This window comes from Pseudopipra pipra, chromosome Z (assembly GCF_036250125.1).
Source record: "Pseudopipra pipra isolate bDixPip1 chromosome Z, bDixPip1.hap1, whole genome shotgun sequence".
In the NCBI taxonomy this organism is placed as follows: Eukaryota; Metazoa; Chordata; class Aves; order Passeriformes; family Pipridae; genus Pseudopipra; species Pseudopipra pipra.
Genome location: NC_087581.1, coordinates 69,791,658 through 69,812,749, shown reverse-complemented (window position 1 = coordinate 69,812,749; position 21,092 = coordinate 69,791,658). Strand labels below are relative to the sequence as shown.

General features: G+C 34.4%; 1 protein-coding gene and 1 long non-coding RNA gene across 3 annotated transcripts in view; one reads left to right on the top strand and one right to left on the bottom strand.

Annotated features, from left to right (window-relative positions):
• SLC27A6 (solute carrier family 27 member 6) overlaps positions 1 to 21,092 on the bottom strand; it is a 38,349-nt gene that overhangs the window by 3,213 nt on the left and 14,044 nt on the right. The window contains exons 5-9 of one of the 2 annotated variants that reach the window (XM_064642601.1): positions 11,498 to 11,689; positions 5,536 to 5,626; positions 3,765 to 3,963; positions 3,101 to 3,198; positions 961 to 1,091 (exon numbers count right to left, since the gene is read on the bottom strand). In XM_064642601.1, coding sequence (XP_064498671.1) covers positions 961 to 1,091; positions 3,101 to 3,198; positions 3,765 to 3,963; positions 5,536 to 5,626; positions 11,498 to 11,689 — 711 coding nt within the window. Of the gene's footprint in view, positions 1 to 960; positions 1,092 to 3,100; positions 3,199 to 3,764; positions 3,964 to 5,535; positions 5,627 to 11,497; positions 11,693 to 21,092 lie in introns of both variants that reach the window. The other variant, XM_064642600.1, reaches the window with a different exon arrangement.
• LOC135407513 (uncharacterized) lies at positions 3,878 to 11,510 on the top strand. Its single transcript, XR_010426905.1, has 2 exons — positions 3,878 to 3,997; positions 10,140 to 11,510. It is a non-coding gene; the product is annotated as an uncharacterized LOC135407513 (long non-coding RNA).

Here is a 21,092-nt window from a genome sequence, read left to right as displayed (position 1 = left end):
GACTTATAGATAGAAATACATATATTTCAATTTCAAGGTCTTTCGCAGTCTTTTCCTTTCCATTCTTTATTCTGAATCAGTATTCAGTCTCTGGTTGGCCTAGGGAACCAACTTCCATAATTTAGCTTCTCTCTTTAAATGATGATTACTTTTTTCATCTGCTCCTCAGACTTAGGAGCCTCCTTCACAAGCATCCTCAAAAACATTTTTCTGTTCATCTTTATCATGATGTTTTCAAAACACTAACCAGAACTGAAGATGCTCGTCAGACTTCAATTATTGTGATTATCTGTATTTTATGTTTTCTACCCTCCATTTTTTCCTAGCCCTATGTAATCCCCTGTATTGTATTCATATTTTTAACTCTTTGGGGGAGGGAGTATTTTTTTCCCCAAACTGGACAGTTACTAGAGGGAAGTTGTACAGAAATAGGGATGACTGATGATTACCGTGGTGACGACAATAACATACATTTTTAATTCACCTTTTCAATTTACCCAGTATCCTTTCTTTTAACATTTGTCATTAGCTTACACAGAAAATAGCATTTGTTTTATTGTGCATGATCAATGTCTCCTGCTTTAGCTGTACTTCTTTATTCTCTCTATTCTATTGAATAAAATGGATTTTAGATTATTTTCTCCTGATGCAATTGTTCACATTTTTTAATCTGGATCTCTTTGTTTTACAATGCTCATGATTCTAATCTCCCTAAATCCTTTTGTATGATCTCCATCCTTCCTCATTTGTACAATTTCTCCTGTTTAAACATAATCTACGAATTTACTGACTTTTTGTGTAATCCCTTTCCCAGAACTCCATTAATGAAGACAGAGAATAGGACTGGGTCTAAAACTGGGTCGAGTGATACATGAACAAGCACTTTCTGTTATTCACTTAGCCATCTCTGCGTTTAAATGATGTAGATGTTTGTATGTACAATGCAATAATGCAGCTTACCTGGACTCTTAAGAAAAGGGGACAAGCATAACTCGGTAGATAAGTCACTACTTGCTTATACGTTTGCTCCAAGTCTAATGATGTATTCTGCTTTAAAATAACAGAGGCCATTCCTGCTTTTCCTTCGTGATCTGGGGAAAAAGAAGTGAGATGAGAATTTTGAGAAATGAACGAAGTTGACATTTTAGGGATGAACCTTACAAAAAAATACTGTAGTGCATTAGCAAACTGGCAGTCACGTTTCATCTTCTGAGTTTCAATAAAGATGCAAGATTGCATTCATATTTTATGTAGTATTACACATATTTGGAGATCATTCAGGTGATCAATTAAGCAATAATGCTGTAAATGAGTGTGGTGGGTAAGTGCAAATGGAGTCTCATGCTTGATATTAATCAATAAAGGGGGATAAACATCAACACCATTCCTCTCTCAGAAACAAGAGTGATGAGCCTCTTTCCTGGATTAGCCAATTATGCTTCAGTTTTAGTCTCTCTCTCTCTTGCCAGTATCTTTTCATAAAACTGTAGATCTGCAGATTGTTGACAGAGAGAGAGAGATTAAAAGTTCTTAATTGTTTGTCTGAAAAGAGAGAGCACTTTGTGTCTTTGGGAAAGAAAAAAATGGATAAAATATAAAAGCAATGAACTTTAGCAGTCAAAACTAACTGCACACTTTAACCATCAGCTAGTAGTAACAGCAGAGATGTTCTGCCTTATCTTTGTTTTGGTTTGGTTGGTTGGTTGCTAGTACTACAAAATCTGTAATGAAACTTGGTTTGTTTATCTTTTAAGTGCAATTATCAAGACACTCACATAAACTGTGGTAAGCAGATAAATATTGTACAGGAAATGAGCAGATCTCATATTTTGGAGTCTGATTTTCAGACAGTCTTGTTTATTACAATCTTTCTTGTTGCATGGCTTTAAAATACAAGTAAATTACACCTTTTTCACATTTTGAACTCCTTGTGTTTACCCATGCCAACAACCAAACATCCAGCCAGCTTCTCACTCCCTTCTCCCATGGGATGGGAAGGCAGCAGAAGGGAAAGCAAGACGTGGCTATCAAGATAATGGCAGTTTAATAGGGAAAGCAAGAGTTACAGGCACAAGCAAAGCAAAACCAGGACATCATTCAACGTTTCTCGTCATCAGGGAGATGTCCTGCTACTTCCTATAGGGCAGGGCCTCACTCAGAGCATACAGTGGCTGTTTGGGAAGACAAACGCCACAGCCACAAGTGTCCACTTCCTTTCCTCCAGTTTTTATAACTAAGCATGTCATTGTATTATATGGAATATCCTTTTGGTTAGTTTCGGCCCACTCTCCCATCTACATCTGCTCCCAAAAGTCCTTGCCAATCCCCAGTATACTTGCTGCAGGGAGAAAGCCTGGTACAATGCAAGTTTTGGTCAGTGGTAGCCAAGCACTGGTAAGTTATCAACACTCTTTTAGCCACCAGTGCAAAGCACAGCACCATACAGACTCCTATACAGAAACTTATTTTTATGCCAGCAAGAACCTAGTATACATTTTTTAAAAAGATTTAACATGAATAAGAATCGAGCCCATAAGATCTCATGAAAAATAACAAAACAAAACAATAATTATTAAAAATAAATTAATGGGTTTTTTCTTAATAATTTATTTACTTTAGTCTTTGTATTCTTTTTCACTTTGTCCTTGGTTTTGTAATATTAATTGTATACAGTTATTTTATGAGGCTAAGTGAAAGGTAAAATAAGACAGAATAATGTCTTCATACATTTTCCTTTAGAGTTACTTTATTCTTACCTTGTTGACATTTTATTTGGACACAGGGATGTCTGGATTTTCCACAGATGTGAATTTAATAAATCTTAAATTTAGGTTATGTAGCTCTCACAAATTCATGCATGATAGCTTTTCAAAAATACACATAACTGCATACAAATAAAAATGCATGATTCACTGGCTCATTCACAATCTGGTGGTATTTCATTACCTGCATTTACACTTTAACTAGGTATTAAACAGATGACTCAATCAAAAGTGATTCATGGGTTTAAAATATGAAATCAAAATATGAAATCATAACCCAAGTTATGAGGGTTAACAACTAACCTAGGAGAAGAAACACATACAACTAAAGCTTTTACCTGGCACAGACACACCATACACATTTGCTTCTTGTATGAAGTCCAGCATTACAAGGACATCAGAAACTTCTGTAGTTGCAACGTTCTCCCCTTTCCATCTAAAATGTGAAAAAAATAATCCCGTGGAAACATATGGACACCTCCTCTTTAAAAAGCATTAACTTTAGTAGAACCTCCTTTCATTTCAGACTAACACCACCTTAGATTTTTCACACTTGTCACATTGTTGTATTGATCTGATCACCAGATCATGTTGCAATTCAAATGTTACTGGGTATTAGAATCACTATACGGGACATTGAAAGTTTAAAACAATTGTTTCCAAAATTTTTACATGTATTTAAATGTATCATCTCTACTATTTGATACGTTTTTCTCCACATCAGTATCAAACTTGCTTGGTCACAGCAAAACCATCACTAGTTATATGCTTATGGAAAGGAGTGTCCAAAGAGCTGGAAGTCCTACAAAACCTTCTGAAAATGAGCTATTCAAATACAGAGGAACACTTGTGACCAAATTAAGCCCCTATCATCCACTTCAGGATCATTATAAACTACATCTCAATATAGTAAACTGAACACTTGTGGTCAAAAACAAATATAACAGTATTATTCTATTCTGTGTATTTTTAATGAAATGTGAAAAGAAACAATAATTATACCTGAAGGTGTCTCCAATCCTGTCCCAAAAATATAGAAAATTGTCATGATCTTGAACCATTAGATCTCCAGTATTAAAATAAAGATCTCCCTTCTTAAATACATCACAGAGTAATTTCTTTTCTGTGTGTCTCTTATTGCCAGCGTAACCAAAGAAGGGATTCTTCGCATTGACTTTGGAAATGAGAAGACCAGCCTCACCTATACGGAGAAGTTAAAAGAATATAAACCTAAGGTATCACTGGAAATTTCCTGTATTTAACATTAATATTACTTACAATATTGTTCACTGAAATTCTGAGTCATTTGTACTTCTTCCTAGCGACTCATCAGTTTTCTCCCAGAACTGTCACCTATCAATTGTAAGCTCACTAATAGGTTTATTGTCCTCCCAAAGTGCACAATTCAAGTTAATATTATGTCTCACTCCCCACATCTTACTGAGTTTCCAATGATGAGTCTCAGCTTCATCAGCTTCCTACTGAAAAACTAGTGTTAATAAAAAGTAGGTGCTCAACCCAGACATTAAGTCCCTATTTAGTCTCCTTTCAGAAGTTCTGAGAACACTTCTTTAAAATATTCATTAAAGTGATAAAGCATCATCATTTTACTTTTTGGAGTAAAATATGAAAGTTTTAATACAATTTTTTTTTCCTCAAAAAATAAGGAGAGACAGGGAAAGGAATATCCTATTAGGCATGTAGTGTATCAAGGTATTAGTTTGCTGAAAGTGGAATAATTGTAGGAAATAACCTTTTGGGAGCAAGTTGTGAAGAGTAAAGCTTGAGAGTTACATTACTTTGTATCAGAGACAAAAAATGAAAATATAAAAAAAATGCTTCTGGAAATATGCATAACTTTTAAGACTTCTTCCTCATAAAATACCTGTGCCTATTTTCCAAAAATTGGTAGTGGTTAAAGCAGAAGTATTTAGTTCACTGGCAGTGTCACTGCAGCCGTGGTGCTCTGAAGGCACAGGGCATGGGTGAGACAAAGACTATAGACAGGGATAATGCTTTTTATTAGTCTGAGTGGTATGTGTTCCCTTAACAGCTCAGTCTGGCATCCCTAGAGATAAATTCCTATAAAATTTCATGCTTCAGGGACTTATTTTCTTCTCCTTTGAAAAATCTGCTTCAACTCCCTGTTAAAACTGTCTGCCTGACCTTTAATATGACTTCTTCTTGCTTCAGTTTCAGCTCTTACCTTCCTATAGTTCAAGAGATGCTTCAGAATCTAATAAACACTTTGAAAATGGTATAACCGTGATGTATCATATATTTGATAAGCATTTTGAAGACCTCTATAATCAAATAATTTTGTTGTTATTTTGCTTTTTTTTTTTTTTTTAATTATTAAGCTGAATCACATCACTTAGTCAGAAACAATCTCTCATCGAAAACATTTGCTCTAATCCACCAGTGTTTCCTGTAGATCTCTTTGGCAACCATCTCCCTATGCTAAACTCCTTTTAAAAACACAGATGTCACTATCTACATGTTCAAAGATAATACTATCATACCATCACTTCTGAACATCACTGTTCTGTGAATGCATCCAAAGACCTCCTGGGTTCTTCTGGTATCAGCACTGGTATGTTTAATGATGTTTTGTCTTAGATCAAAAATCATATTGCTTTTATTTTCAGAGCAAAGAGTAATAGTTGTTGTTGGCATATTGCATTAACATGATAGCAAGACTCCTTTAAAAATTCTCTGGAGTGTTTCTATTAAAATCAATAGGCCATAATATCCTGTTAATATAAACACTTACCTTTCTTAACTTTTTCACACCAACCATGCTTATTTCTAATCGGTTCATCTTTTTGGAAATCATACTTGATTAAATCAAATGGGAAAAAAAGCTAAAAAAGGGAAAAAGTCATCGGTTATTTATCTACACAGTGACATCTGGTGGCAGCAAATATAAGCTGGGAAACCTGTACTCCAGTCCTCCTCATCTAAAAGGAGAATGCAGTTTCATTTAAAACTGAAAATACTCTGTATGTAAACTTATGCCATTTCCTGGAGTTAAGCAAAATCAAAACATTTTTATAAATGAAGATAAGAATTCTCCTTTTGTCAATTTTCTTACAAGTTATGGGATCCACATTATCAGTGGAAAAGCCTACACTAGTCAGGATAATAGATGCATATCTGGTACTTAAGTGAATTTAGTGGGTGACTGATATGTTTTTGGGATCCTCTGGCACTGAAAACAGCTGGCAAAGCAAAGGCCTAAATCTCCTCACAAAGGGAAACCTGCTTCCCACTGGGCTTTACCCTTGCTTAGCTAGCCTCAGTTCTTCCCTCATGCTTTCTCAGGCGGGTGTATAGTGGTGGAAAGTGAAGACCAGCAGAAGGATTTATACTCCTGTGGCTCCAAGGAAGCTGAAGGAGAGGACAAGATACTCTAATCAAAACTAGAAATCGCAATTGGGGTTTTTTTCCTCAAATATACAGCATTTGACTCTTATTTTGCTTCATTTTTTCTACTGTGATAAAAATCCAAGCTGGATCTTTAAGAGACACTGACTGATACCATATGCTTGATACTATTTGGACCACTGTGTTTGCAGTTATTATTCTAAGGAAATAGTTTGCCCAGTTTGGGATTCTGTTTTCCTTTTTCATAAAGGAATGTATCAGCAATATTTAACACCTAGTCAAACCAAAGGTATGTAATTATCTTCTCCTGGAGAAATCTTGGCCACCAGGGAAACAATTTTATAAAACATATGGATATACACCTGCACTCTTCACAATAAAGAGATGCAGTATAATTTAAGGACAGTTTTATGAAAGTGAATGAAGTAAAGGGTAGGATGCTAAAACATAAATCTCTTTGCTTTTCTGCAACTAATTCGGAAGAAGAGTCGCGTATTTGCTTTACCCTAATTTGAAATGTTGTCGTAACTATATCAAACACTTTTGTTTTCAAGAAAGTCTGAATAAATAGCAACTTGAATCAAACATTAATCCCACAAATTCAGTCTCATCTGGAAAAAATTGTTTCTCTGAGTCTTTTCAATGTGTTTTCCTTCCACTCTAAGCCTGAATCAAAAAGATATTTTTAACAGTTGATCAAAGGAAAAAGATCATAGCTTGCAAAATAAAGCAATGATTCAAGAATGGGACACAATTTCCATGAAGTGAATGGTAATTTTTTTAATTAACCTCAGACTATAGGCATTTACCAAAGTCAAGAATCTGAGAACCAGAAAGTTTGCCTCAATTAGAAAATAGTTGTGCTATCATTGAAGATCAGAATAAGAGTAATTTTTTTCTTATGATCTTTTCTTATGGATGCCTACATTTAAATGCTGCTCTTTTTTGCTTTCTTTTTTTTTTACATTGACATTACTTTAATACATTTCATATGACAGGCCAAATGCAATGAATAATATAAATAATAAAAGTGAAATTGTATAAAATGAAGTGTTATTTTGTTTTTGTGTTTTATTAGAATAGCTTAAAATAATGCATCATACAGAATAGTATGTTGACAAGATACAGTAATTGAGCTCTGAAGGAATAAAGAATTATTTTAAGTTGCTATAAACACTTAGAAACTGTAATTTATTATCTAAGGTCATCTAAAAACTGTTAAGACTTTTACTATATATGACTATACTGTGTTGATGTATACAACTTTCAGTGCCTACAACTTTAGAGTATTAACTAGGCCTATTCCAGTTAGGTTTTTCAAAATAATACTTGTGCAAATACATAATTAAAAGAAAATACCATGTATTGTATTAGATATGCATAATGAGATCATATAAACTCTGTGCAAACAACTGTGTCTGTGCAAAGGTCTTTTCCAAGCTAAATCATTCTATGATTCTAAGCTTGCTTTTCATATTAAACATTAGAAAATGAAAGCTCCACTGCAAAGTATTTAGTCTGGGCACAGACTTACATTTGGTTCACCTCATTATTTAAAATTTAATAGGGAAGAAGACCTGAGCTGTTGAAGCATTACCATATTATTTTCACAGAGTACTGCATGCAATATTCATCATTTTAATCTCCATTTTACTGCCTGAAGCACCACGTAAATGTAGCAAACAAAAAGCATAATTTAGCTAGCGGAAATTTAAAATGAGTTAATCTGCAACATTATTGTCTACTACTGTGCTGTCTGGATGTTACCTAATAACAGCTTTCTTTTTTTTTTTTTTAATTGACTGGAAATATGTGAGTTTAAATAATGATTTGAAAATAGTTTTGAAATTCCTAAAGCTTCAATTTACAGTGAATGCTCACAGAGCCTTTTTCAGAAAATAAAGATCACAAGCTCCTGCTTTTTATTACTTATTTGTTTTAGAGATTAAATATTGTTGAATTCTCTGGAAGAATATCTGTTTATAAAACAAAGCATTACGTGTACTAGATTTAGTTTCAAGCATCTTTAAAAACTGAAATTTAAGAAAAAAAATTCTGGAGCATAATATCTTAGAGATGTTTTTTTAAAATATACTTGTAATGCCTTATGTATGCTGTAAAGAGTAGGTCCATATGTCCCCCACATAGGTTTGTTAGCCAATGTAAACAAAAGCAAGGAAAAAACCCTTTTAAGTTATGATTGCTATTAACTGAATAGCCACATATAATATGTATTGTAATACACTTGTAGTACCTTAGACTATTTTAGCTCAAAACTAGTCAAAAGAGCAGAAACATTAATTTTCATTGGCCAAAGCACTTAGGAGCTGCCAGTGCTTAGATTCACACATGCCAATATTCTTGCTGTGAATCCAGTTTTCCAGGGTCTTAAAATTTTTTTAAAGCTAACTTTGTTTACATTTAAACTAAACAGTAAACATTTAAACAAAAAAGTATCTCTTCTGCCACTTCTATGACTGCATGAAGAAATTGCATGATACTAATTCTGCATTGCTGTGGGAAAGACATTTTATATTTTGAAGTTATTTAAAATTTGTTATAAGATTTAAATGTTTCTCAGCTCAAAGCTGATTTTGATCTACAGAGTTTTGAATAAGAGATTTAGATTGCTCTGATAGTTTGAATACGCTTAAGTTAATGAAAAATTACATTTACAGATACAGTTTATTACTACTTTTTTTTTTTTTACATGCTGATATTCAGGTGTACTTGCCGTGGTTTATTTTTAGCCCTTCTTGTAAGCTTCCTCAGATCTCATTAATCCCACGCTCCCTTGTTGTCTGCCATCACTCAGAATTTATTTTAGTATAAGAAAGAGATTTAGATATATACATGTGATGGACACGACTGAGGGTCTTAGATATTTTTTCCATATCACATTTTTAAAAGTACACATATAAGGTATGTCATACATAACAAAATTGATTAATATTAACTAAATATGTCAGATGTTAAGATTAAACAGTAGTTTATCACATTATGATGTTAATCTATGCACTATCTTCTTTGCACAACATTTTAAGTTTTACAAGATAAAAAGCTACTCAGAGGCTTCTACTTTTCTTTTTGCTGACTCTATATAAACATTGATTTATTCATATACCAAGGGAAGCTTTCAAGCACATGAACCAATCCCTCTTATATAAAGAACATAGTGTGAAAATAAACAAGTGCAAACAAGAGCACTGCTTCTATAAACACAGTGACTTACTGGATGTCTGGCAACTGCTATAGCATTCATCTCTTTCTTCCTATTAACTTATGTCTCTCAAGTTTTTTATGAAAATAAAAGTGTTCTGTAGAACCTTAATTTTATCACATTCATTTGTCCCCAACCTTTGGCAGTAAAAGAAAGAGAACAGCTACACTCCAGAATGCATTGTTTAATAATCTGCAACACATAAAATGTATTTAACAAAAAACACAAATGCCTTGAATAGATAAAAACTAACTTACCTATAGCATCAAAATACATATTTAGTTTGTGTCACATGAAAAACCCACATACTACTTGATTAAAAATACCGATAATTAAATAAATATATAGGTAGTTTCAAGTCTAATCCTTTATCTGCTGTAACCTTTACATGGTATTTCCAAAAGGTTAATGACTTATGACAAAACTCTGCCAAAAGTTCTGCAATACCAAAAACAAGTTTACTCAGGTTTGGAACATAAGAAATTTCATAATATTATAAGACATTATAAGACATTAACATCAACTCTAAGGTTCCTGGCTCACCTACAACTCCCTAAATTCCAGACTCCTGATTTCCTGTAGTGGATCTGTACCCTTCTAGAGATACCCATCAGCATCAGAGGGCCACCATGCATGCTACAGAGCATCAGACATGTGGGGCAGAGAGTCACTGGAGTCATCTACTTAAATTCCTGAGCTCTCAATGGTTTCTGAAAAATCCACTAGCTCCTGTGGGGCTTTTCTGAGTGTTCCCATGTTCCTCCCTACAGTCTGAGTTCCCAGACCAGAAGTGAAGAATTGCTCTGGCCCCAGCTCATGAAGCAGTCTGTGGTGATTGTCGTGTGGTGATGCTGTAGTGAAGTTGTGGACCCTGAAACATAGGCTGCCTAGGAACCTATCTGCACATCTCGAGAAGATACCTCTGATGTATTTACAAACAATGGATTTACAATATTCTCTGAAAATAATGTTGTCAGGACATTTTGCTATCAGTTCTCCTCAGAAGTACAAATGTCACTTAAGTCAGCAGGACTTGTATATATGGATAGGTATCCCAGTCAATTTAAAATTCTAGGCAATGCATGTAGTACTATCCATTTCAAGAAGAGTAAAAACTGGCATAAACAACAACAAAATGTAGTCTCCTTGCAAAAAGCCTTGCTAAATAGTCTTTCATATTATTAGCTAAAGCTTGGGACACACATTACTTAGGGACTTCTCAAACCATTTAAAAGATTGCACTAATAGGACCAAAAAGAAAAAAATCTATCTGTGAACTTTAAGTTGAAATAATTTCTGCATTTATTCAGAGGGATGAAGGAAAAGTCACCATGTGTAGTATAAATAATAAATAATCCTTCTCTCCAAGACATATGACTGCTGTTTTCAAGGCTAATGAAATACACAAGGGCTTTTTTTTTCTAGTTTTAGTACCCTAGAACACACCAAACACATTTAGCAGATGGTAAATGAAGGGGCACAGCATTTTAAAATTTGTAATCTTGGCGACTATGTCACAATTACTCAATAATATATGTATTGTATTATCTTTGACATTTCTGTATAATGATACAGCATAGATGTAGTTTGAGTTACTTGTTTTTAATGACACCTAGGTATAAAATATCTATTAAGGTTATATCTATATGCTACTGTATTTTAATTACTATTATTTTCCAATTATGACAAATATTTACATAGCAATATGCAATATAAATATTCTATCTGAAAACATCTTTAAATATAATCTGTAGAAAAACAAGTCAGAATAGGACATTTGTATGCTTATTTTACATGTGATGAGTTCTTAGGTACTGAAACAAATTCAACTCTCTCTTTTGTCCTCTAATGTAGCAGAGATTTGAAATTATAACTTGGAACTTACTCAGAACTGTCAGAAGAGACCAAGGCCTTTTTGACCCTGGTGAACTCTAAGAAAAAATGTTACTGTTGAAAATATAACTGGGGTAGGCATTCAGATTTTATGGAGAGTCGACTAAACTTGCAATAACTGTCTTAAAAAATTTACCTTGGATTTATGACTGTAGTCCCATGTCCCAGCATTAAACTGAGAAACACAATTTTTCAGCACTACTTTTAACCAAGTAAAATGTAAATAAAGAGTCACCTTATAAAAGAAATTGGTGCGTCCAACAGATCCGATTTTTCCAGTGTGGTTCATGAAACAAATGTTTCCTTCAGTAGCACCATAAAACTCACAGATCTTAACAGCACCAAATCTGTCTAAAAATTCCCTCCATACATCATTTCTTACTCCATTTCCAACTGCTAGTCGGACTTTGTGATTTTTTTCTCCTTCCTTCTGTAAAAAAAAAAAAAAAAAGAAAGAAAATTAAAATATAGTATACTGATAACTGCATTTAATTGTTGCATATATTGTGGGGAAAGTGTACCTTCTTTAGAATACATCAAATATAAACAACAAAAAGAAAAGAAAACAACAACCAAGAAGTTAAATAAAGCTGGCATGGCTGGCATACAGCTACAACGTAGCAAGCTGCAATCAAAAACCTATTATCTCGTTGAGCAAACAAATTATTTCCTGAATAATGGCTACAATGATTTATATAAATGGTTCCATATTTTCAAAATTATCTTGTCTCAGTCTATTTCTACCCAGAGGAATTAGAAAACTGGGAAGAACAGAGAAAGGCAGGAATTATTTCTGTCGTGGGATTAAAGTCAGAAGAGATGAATAGTTACTTTCTTCTGTCTTCAGACTGATTATGAGAAACAATCAGATTTCACACACTTGTTCCTTCCCACACATTGTGTATGAGTCATCTTCTGTATTTTTTTCAATATTAAGACTTGCAAAATTTTGTTCTGTGTTACTGGGAATACATTATTTCCTAGTGATCTTGAGACTTTTTGTCAGCTCTCATGTTTATCACAACAAACATAACAGAATACGTCCAGTTCAGTAAAATGCTCTAATTTTATTAATACATTTCCAAACATTCAGATTGCATGGACCACCTTTAAAATACAATCAGATTTAAGATGAAGTACCAGAAGGCAAAACATCTAAACTGTTGCTTTTATTTGTTTGGGGGGTTTTATTTACACCTATTTTAAAATAAGACTCTCTTTGTAATTATTGCAAGTGGCAATACAGAATACTCTAGAAGTGAGAGGGCACAAAATAAATATAGGTACAGTTTGTTACCACACAGCTTTAGAACTGCATAGCACTCTGGTACTGCATCACTGTCTGTATATAGCTCTATCTATGTACACTTATATATATCTATCTATGTACACTTATGTATATATGTATGCAAACACCCCTCTGTACACAAATGCACACATATGCACATATTCACATTCTTTACATATATGTTTCTATAGTTATATACATGTTCACATATATATATCACAGAAAAGAGTCACTATTTTCTGTTCTTCTATTTCTAGTTTCCCTCCCCTCCCCGACTCTAGTCCAGTATGAATTAGTTATGTCTCTATAGTAAAAATCCATTTTAGCATCTATAGTCTCACAAAGAAGCACAGCTAATTATTTTTGTGAAGAGATCTGGTCAGCTGAGTGAAACAGGAATCTTTTAAGTATTTTGGCTGTTAAAAGCAGTAAAGCTTCTTCTGAGTACATAGACAATCCTCAGAGGATTATGTCTTGGACAAATTTTTCAAGAGAATGTAATTTTTGACTTCTATAACAAAAACTAGAAGCACAAAGACCAACAGAAAAAATCACAAAGACCAACGGAGTTTTTTTCTTTCCTCTTCAAAACCAGTAACTCATAGAAAGAGAAACAATTTCTTTGTTGAACTTCAGAATCTTCCTTCTGCAAATTAAGTCCTCTTGCTGGAATTCAGCGAAGAATGCACCTATTTCACTAGGTGCAGATAGCTGTTGGCACATTACAATCTGAGACACTATCCTGCACTTTTATCTCAAAACTACATCACTCACCAGCCTCCGTCGGTCACTAACCATTCTGTTTTTACAATAACACATTTCTTCCTTTTTCCCTTCCCCTCTTCTGTCTTATTTTAGATGTGACAGTAATTTCTAAACACAGAAGCACAGACTTCACTGACTTCCTGCTAAATCATTATTAACAAGTGCTGCATTACATAGCAAAATGAATCTGACATGGACGTAGCCTGGAACAAAGTGGTTTGTTTGTTTTTTATCTTCAGATACGATATCACAGTGCAACAGTGTAGGTTTTCATTTGCTTGAAAACCTCTATTACATTACATATTCAAAGTCATTATACTGTCATTGAACAACAAAGGTATTCCTGTTTTTTAAGAGAAAATATTTCAGTGTTACTTTGAACTTAATGTGGAAAGCTTTTGACTCTTTTTTTTCCCCAAAAAATTGTCCATCATTTTTAGGGTATTCTGTCAGCTGAACTAAAAACTTTTGAATTTTCCTTACAGTTTCAATGCTAAACTGAAATGAACGTGACTATAGCTAAACTGCAGTTATCCCTTGCTGATGCCACTATATTATTCAAATATACTGATTCTGCTAAAATATAAAAAATTAGCTCAAAAGATACTTTCAAGGAAATCCTTTGTTCCACAATGAACAGAAGAGACAAACATGTGCTTATACACACACACAGTAATTGAGACTTTCACCAGGCTAGGAACATTCAAAACCTCTAGAGATGAAGCTAATAAAAAGGTGATTTTTCTTCTATTATTTTAAGAAAAATAAAAGACAGCTGTTTGCTGGAAAACAAACTGGGATGAACTAGAAATTTGTTTTTCTCCCCAAAAGAACAAATACCTCATTATTTATAGGTGCAGTAATTTCAATTCTTCATGTTGCCTAGTCTGGTTTATATTAATACAGTACAAAGTAGTTTCTCTAGTGGAAAACATGCAGAGTAGACCTGACAGGTCAGCATCCTGCTTTGCTTGCAGTGTTAACACCTATCAACAACATCAACAACACAACGTATGACCACTGCCTCACTTTAGACAGGGATGCTCATTCCTCTTGCAAAAATACAAAGAAGGTATATGATGTCACCAAGAACTTGATCACAGAAGGTAAAATTTTCCTAAAAGGGAGGGCAGTGATTTCCTTTTTCACAGCTACTGTAAGTTTTCTGTTAGATTCCATTGCTGCAACTGCCGAAGTTGTGACTTAGTCAGCTTCACACAGTTCTACCTATCTGTTGATATAAGACTCTCTGAAGAGTACTTCAGGGATTTCTGGAGAAGACATTAAAACTGTCAGTCATTTAGCAGTCTTTCAACTGTAAGAGTGGAAATTATATGTAATTTAATCTCCGAGCAGGTTTAATAAGTATGAAGAAAATTGTTACGATGAGGGAAACTTTAAGCAGTGAGTTTTACTTACATTAGTTTTACATGTAACTAAATCAGTACAGCTATATTTTACCTATTTTTATCTAAAATTTTTCACAACTAATATATGACATTAATTCATATTAGCTTTACACATAACTAACTTTCAATGGAAAGTGAACTGCATCTTCACATGTATTATTGTCCAGATTACTGCCAGAGTCCAGATCTAGGGCAGGCATGTTGGTATCCATGGGCACTGTGGCTGAGTATTTTAGGCAGTAAATAAAATGCTACAGGGAAGGGAAGGGAAGGAAAAGGGATGACAATTCCAACAAACTGTAGAAACATGGTTGAGTGATGCAGGCTTAGGCTGTCCTAATGGAAAAAGAAATAAAATAACTACGCAGGCACTTACGCTTTAAACTGACCAGACCAAATAGTCATGCTTTGAAGTTCTGCCATGTTCAGATAGCATTTCATCATCTAGCTTCTTTTTGGTACAATTGATAGAATTAGAGGAGTAGGAGGAATTCCAAGGGGTCACCTAGTACACATGTCTCCTGGGAGATAAGCTTTGCTATCCCTGTGCCATTCTGGACACCTGAAGAAGCTGTGGCACTTCAGCCAGATACTCAGCAACAGCTGGTCTGCAGCAATTGTCTGCATGCATATTCTTAGCCTGCTGCAAAAGTACAGTACCAAGTTAACACTTCCTACACTAAAAGCTGTGTTTCCTCACAATACCTCATTTACAAAGGACTCAGTGCCTTGCCCTGGTAGGCTATCACCAATAAGTTAAACAGTGTGTGTCCTGTGATAATTCGACCATGATTTGTGTTTCTGAATGCAATTAATAGCTCTCTACAGATAACTGGGACAATGGATTTTAGAATAACAGAACATGGTAACATCTTTCCAAGGTTTTTTAAAATGTCCATTTATTTATTTTCCTGCACTATGATTTTGTTTTCTTACGGGGTGATTCTGAAATAAAATGGGGGTTCAGTTTACATTCACTTATTTCTAACAGTAAAGGTGAAACATTGTTTCAATGCCTTTTTTGCATTGAAATCAATCCATCGATAAGCAAGAACTGTTCCTACAGTACACCTGGATTTCTCTTCCATTCATTCTGCTAAGTTCTTTGAACTATGTGCCAAACATCTGCATACATCATAAATCATTTCTGACACCGTATGTCTCCATTCTGTGTGCTTGTTTCTTTTGTATATTAATTAATTGACAAGCCAGGATCTGCCTTATCACATTAAATACCACATACTTGGAATTTTTCATCTGTCACTCTTTCCTCCATAAGTGTTCTTTGTAAACTATTTGGACTATCTATGCGATTAAGTTGTTGATAAAAGCCTTTTAGAGTGCTATCAACAGTGTACTACTGGTCCAGGAAGGATTCATGACTGCAGCTGTATAAAAATGTGCTTAGCAGCTGCTTTAAAATAATACAAGAAGATGTGTTCCTTGTCCTACTTTTACTGTTTCTGCCAAAGGAAAAGCCAAATGGAGAGAAGCAAAGACAATTCAAGAAAAGGAGGCATGAAATGTCTCTACCATGGCCTTGATGAAACTGAAAGCAATCTCAGGGCCTGAGAAATACAAACAGGTGTTAAATATAAAATATGATAAGACTGATGACACAGGATTTGCATTCATGTATTTACAAAAAATGGATGTAACAACATGTTCACCAGTCCTCTGTTGACACGCTAGCCCTGAAAAAGGGGCATTAGGTAGTTTATTAGACTATATGGGAGATATCCCACTGTTACAGGTGTAATAAATTCTTCAAGATGCATCTCTACCTTCACTTTTCAGTAATGCCTAATTATAAACTGCAACTAGATTTTTTGAGCAAAGCATATACCCAAACTTAAAAATACAAATAACAGAAAACAGGAAGTGTAGAGAAGAGATGCACCATAAGAAAGGAACAGGAACTGTAGAAACAGGACACATCCTTCTAAATCTGAAAGTGGTTGCTTGCTATTTAGCACAGCTCACTCTCACCACATTTCTATTAATCAATCTCCTGATAATCTAATGGGATTAGACTCTAAAAGAAGCTTTCTTCCTTTAGCTCTTCTCATAGAAAGGTTTTATTTAGCTTCCATTTCCTCAGAAAACATCTACCAACAAAAAAAAAGTCACCTTTGTCTTGTGTTCCACCCATTAATATGAAGTGGATTTTCGTACTTTTGGTTATTGCCCCTGGAGCACACTAGTCAAAACAAATTACACAAAACTTTTCAAAGGTCAATTCAGAGAACTAAAGCATGCACTGATTATTTCTTGCATGTCATATTGCACACAGTATTCTGTGAGCAATATGAAGCTTCCCTTTGTTGAAGCATGGTTGTGATTACCAGGACATTTTCTGCATGACTCCACTAGTTTAACCCAAAAGATGAGTATCTAGGAAAAACTGGAAGGTGGAAGGAAGGAAATTGGTCAAAGTTGTGTGACCAATGAGTCTTAAAGACTCAGGAAAGTCTTGAGCCACCATGCTGCAACCAGTAGTTGACATTGCATCTAGCCTTCAGGGGTGTTTAGGATAGGAAAAACTAATGCTTCCTAAGGCCAAAGAAACTCCACAAACATACAGAAGACTTTTTCACAAAAAACATCTGAAAACCTTTACCATTATTAGGGAGAAGAATGAGAAAACAGACACAGGATCATCATGTGGATGGAGTCCAAGAGAAGTATGCCAGTACATTTAAGTATCACTAGGGAGTAGTCAAACTAGACAGGTTTATAATCTCTTTTTAAAGCCACTTTTAAAAAACAATGCTGTTGTTGTAGTTAAGGCAGCTGAAAGCACAGACAAAGTTTGTTGGTTTTATAAGATCAATTGATCAACTGATGTAGTCTGGATTGAAGTAAATGCAAGTTTCCAAATCTCGGGTCCATTTCTAAGCTTCAATTTCAGATGTGCTGAATATGCTCTTAATTTAAAAGTTCCATTTTCTCTGACAGAATGTACAAACAGTGTTCAATTCTCATTTAAGGCACTGTTAATTCTGTAATAACTTGGATTAAGAATTATGTCTGCTTATGACATATGCAAATGGTTGCTAATTTTTTTAAGGGACAGTTTACTAGACGAATAAATAAATTGCAAAATTCCCCCCAGTAAATTAAATTGTAATGACATGTAGAGATTATTAATGGAAGATACAGATGTGGTTGCCTGTAAATGTGTAACATTACTGGTTTGGGGTATTCAATAAAATGTTTATGCTGAAACCTGCAATGGTGTTGACAAATTTCCACTCTACATCTTAAGGATATCAGAAAGAACGATTTCCAGTATTGAACATAATTTGAGCTAAACTTTAATGGGGAATAAAATGTGATTTCAAGTCAAACCTCCATTGTAGAGAAGCGCAGGCTGACTAATTTTTCCTTGTCTATGTGACTGTCAAATATCCTTCCTTCAAAGAAGCCTGTTTCTAGGTGACAGACAGTGCTATCCAACATGCATAAACCCCATTCTTACACTCCTTCCCACAACACTTGAGTCAACTGCAGGAAAACAAATGTTCATTCTGTTTCCTTATCCCGGTGGCACTGCGTTCCTCGTAGTAATTCCCTGGGAATTACTATTGTTCTAACACAGAAGAGTTTTAACAAAATAAATCCTTAAGCATCTTTTCTAAAGTCACTTCAGAGAGCTTAATCCCATCCAAAGAACCCTTGGCCGAACTGTATCTAGTAGAGAGACTGCCTTGCTTCAGCTTATCAAAACTTAGTCTGAAAGCTGATATATGCGGTCTTATACACTCGAGGTTACCCCAGGGAAATAGAAAATGTTACTGATGATGAAGGATAACACTGGCTCAGTTCCAAGTGGACATAAAGCAGGACGGATGCTGGGTGGGAAATTCTAAGCAGTGATATAATTATTTGTGAAACGGACTTTGTATACAAGGAGAAGCACACTCCGGTTTTAAATAGAGAGTTAACCCAGAAAAGAAGGAAAGAGATGCTGAATTACCATTTCTATCTGTCCAAAAGCTTCAGGATGTAATGCATTATTTAAATAGATCGTGACATGAAATATATCTGCAAGTGCCTTTAGAAGATTTTGTTTACACTTGAAATGTTAAATTTTAAATTAGGTGCAAGCCTCTGAGGAAAATATATCCACAGAGTAGTAGAGAAGTATTTCCAAGGTTTTTGCTGAGAGAGGATATAGGGAGCTCTGCTATGCCATACTTCTGTAATTTTTTTAATCATTTTTAATAGAGACTTTGAGCAATGTCATCCAGTAAGACCAAGTTATTAATTTTCTGAATACTCTTTTTCACTGGAGTAGTCATGCTAGTATCTTAGAGCAGGACTCATTTTGTAGCTACTTATGGCTATTAGCCATCAATGCTGGTTCTTGTACTTTCACTATGACCAAAATACTGCAGAAGAGTTTGGATGAGGGCAGGCATGAGGATTACTCACTTAGGAGCCCAGAAAAATCTATAAAGGTCATGTAATGCAATGTCTTTGTACTTGTACTTAAAGAAGAAAGACAACTTCCTTTTCTAACAAATGTTCTTTCCAGACATCAGATTACTAAACCAAACTGCATGCAGAACAGCTTCAGAAAAATTCTACTGTAAGAGTGTTCAAGAGCTGTTGCAGATGTGAGTAGGAGGCAGAATGATCAAACAAGACAAAACCAATAACGAAGCTCAGCCAGGAGTCTATATGCTACCACACAGACTTGCCCAAAGTTTAATTCAAAATCTACGAAATAAGAAGCCACAGTCTGGGCTCCAGCTGTAAAAAACATACTATTTCTTTCAAGTTTAGTGTTAAAAAACCAAATAAGGAACATAGGGTAATTGCTATGGTCTAATCTATGTTGATTAGAAGGGCTTTATAGTGCTCTAACCATGAGAATGCTGCCTACATTTTCACAGAACTTTAGAACTTGTACTTGTCATATCTTTCTCATGCTGCTAGACTATACAGTACTTCTACATTAATGAGACTTAAAGAGAGAATCCAACGTGGCAAATTATTTTACCTACTTGAAAACTAAGAATGGACTGCACAGCATATTTTACAACCTTCTACTTATTTGTGTGAACATGCTTCTCTTCCAGTTTTACCATGACAAATACTTACTATTTTTCTTCAAGTATCTAGCTCTTAAACGGATTCATTTTATAATTTTAATTTTTCTTGAGGTTTAGCAAGCTAGCAAACCAAAAAAAACACCAAACCTGTAGCCTCACAGAAGAAAGACTTTGGACATGCCAGCTCCTAGGAAGTATGCACATAAAATAACAAATATAATAGTTATATAGTTAATAGAGAGTTAATGACTGTATAATCACAGTATGTAGTATATAAATAGTTAATGATGGTATAAATAACTTTATTGGAAAAACTTAAAACTGCTTTAACTTCACGATGGCTTGGTAAGGATTTAAAAATGAGAGATTTTGTTTCAGAAATGAAGTACATTAATCTATCATTCTTGCTTTAAGATACTGAACAGGATAAATAGGAGTGCAAAAACAAAAACACATGTCTCTCATATGTCTTGATTTTCTTTATGGCCTTTAACTTGATCTTTTGTTATCCTGTAATTTTTTGTTTATATTACTATAAAGTTCAAAAACCAAACAAATAAAAATAAAATAAAATAATTAAATAACAATAACAATAACAATAATAATAAAGAGCCACCACGAAAAAAACCAAAACCACAGCCTAACAAAAAAAAAACCAAAAAAAACCCAAAAAAAACCCCACAACAACAACAACAAAAAAAACCCCGAGAGTGAAAGGTGTTACTACCCTGGTTTTCCATTGCAGTCAGTGGTGGTCACTGAGACATTAGCCATGCTCTCTTTAATTCAAGAACTTCCACTTCACTGAGGCATGTGTGTACAGTGTAGTAGGGTCTATGACCCACCCCTACATTGCTTAAACATTCTTCCGAAAAATTTCCAGAGGGAAAAGAAATCCAATGACCTTTTCCATTCTTTGGTCAGCAACTTGAAATATTAATGCAAATTATTATTCTACTGGAAAACAAGACTGATTTGCATTCTCTTATTTTAGAATACTGCTTAAGGAGGATGTTATTCTGGAAAACTGTAAAATGAGGGCTTGGATTAGAAAATAATTTTCAGATTAAGTAATTTGAATTACTGGCGCGTTTTCCTAAGACATGAATCACTTTAATAAAATTCACTGAAAAGGAAATAAACCACTGTTGTTTTTTTTTTTTTGAAATAACAAAATGAAATCAGGGTAGAGGCAAAGGGAGGCTGATCAATGAGGTAACAGCTGCATTGCATCTAACTTCTGTACATTTTCACAAATTGCTTTATGTTCTCTTAAACATTTGGTTAAATTAAGAGAGGACACGGTTC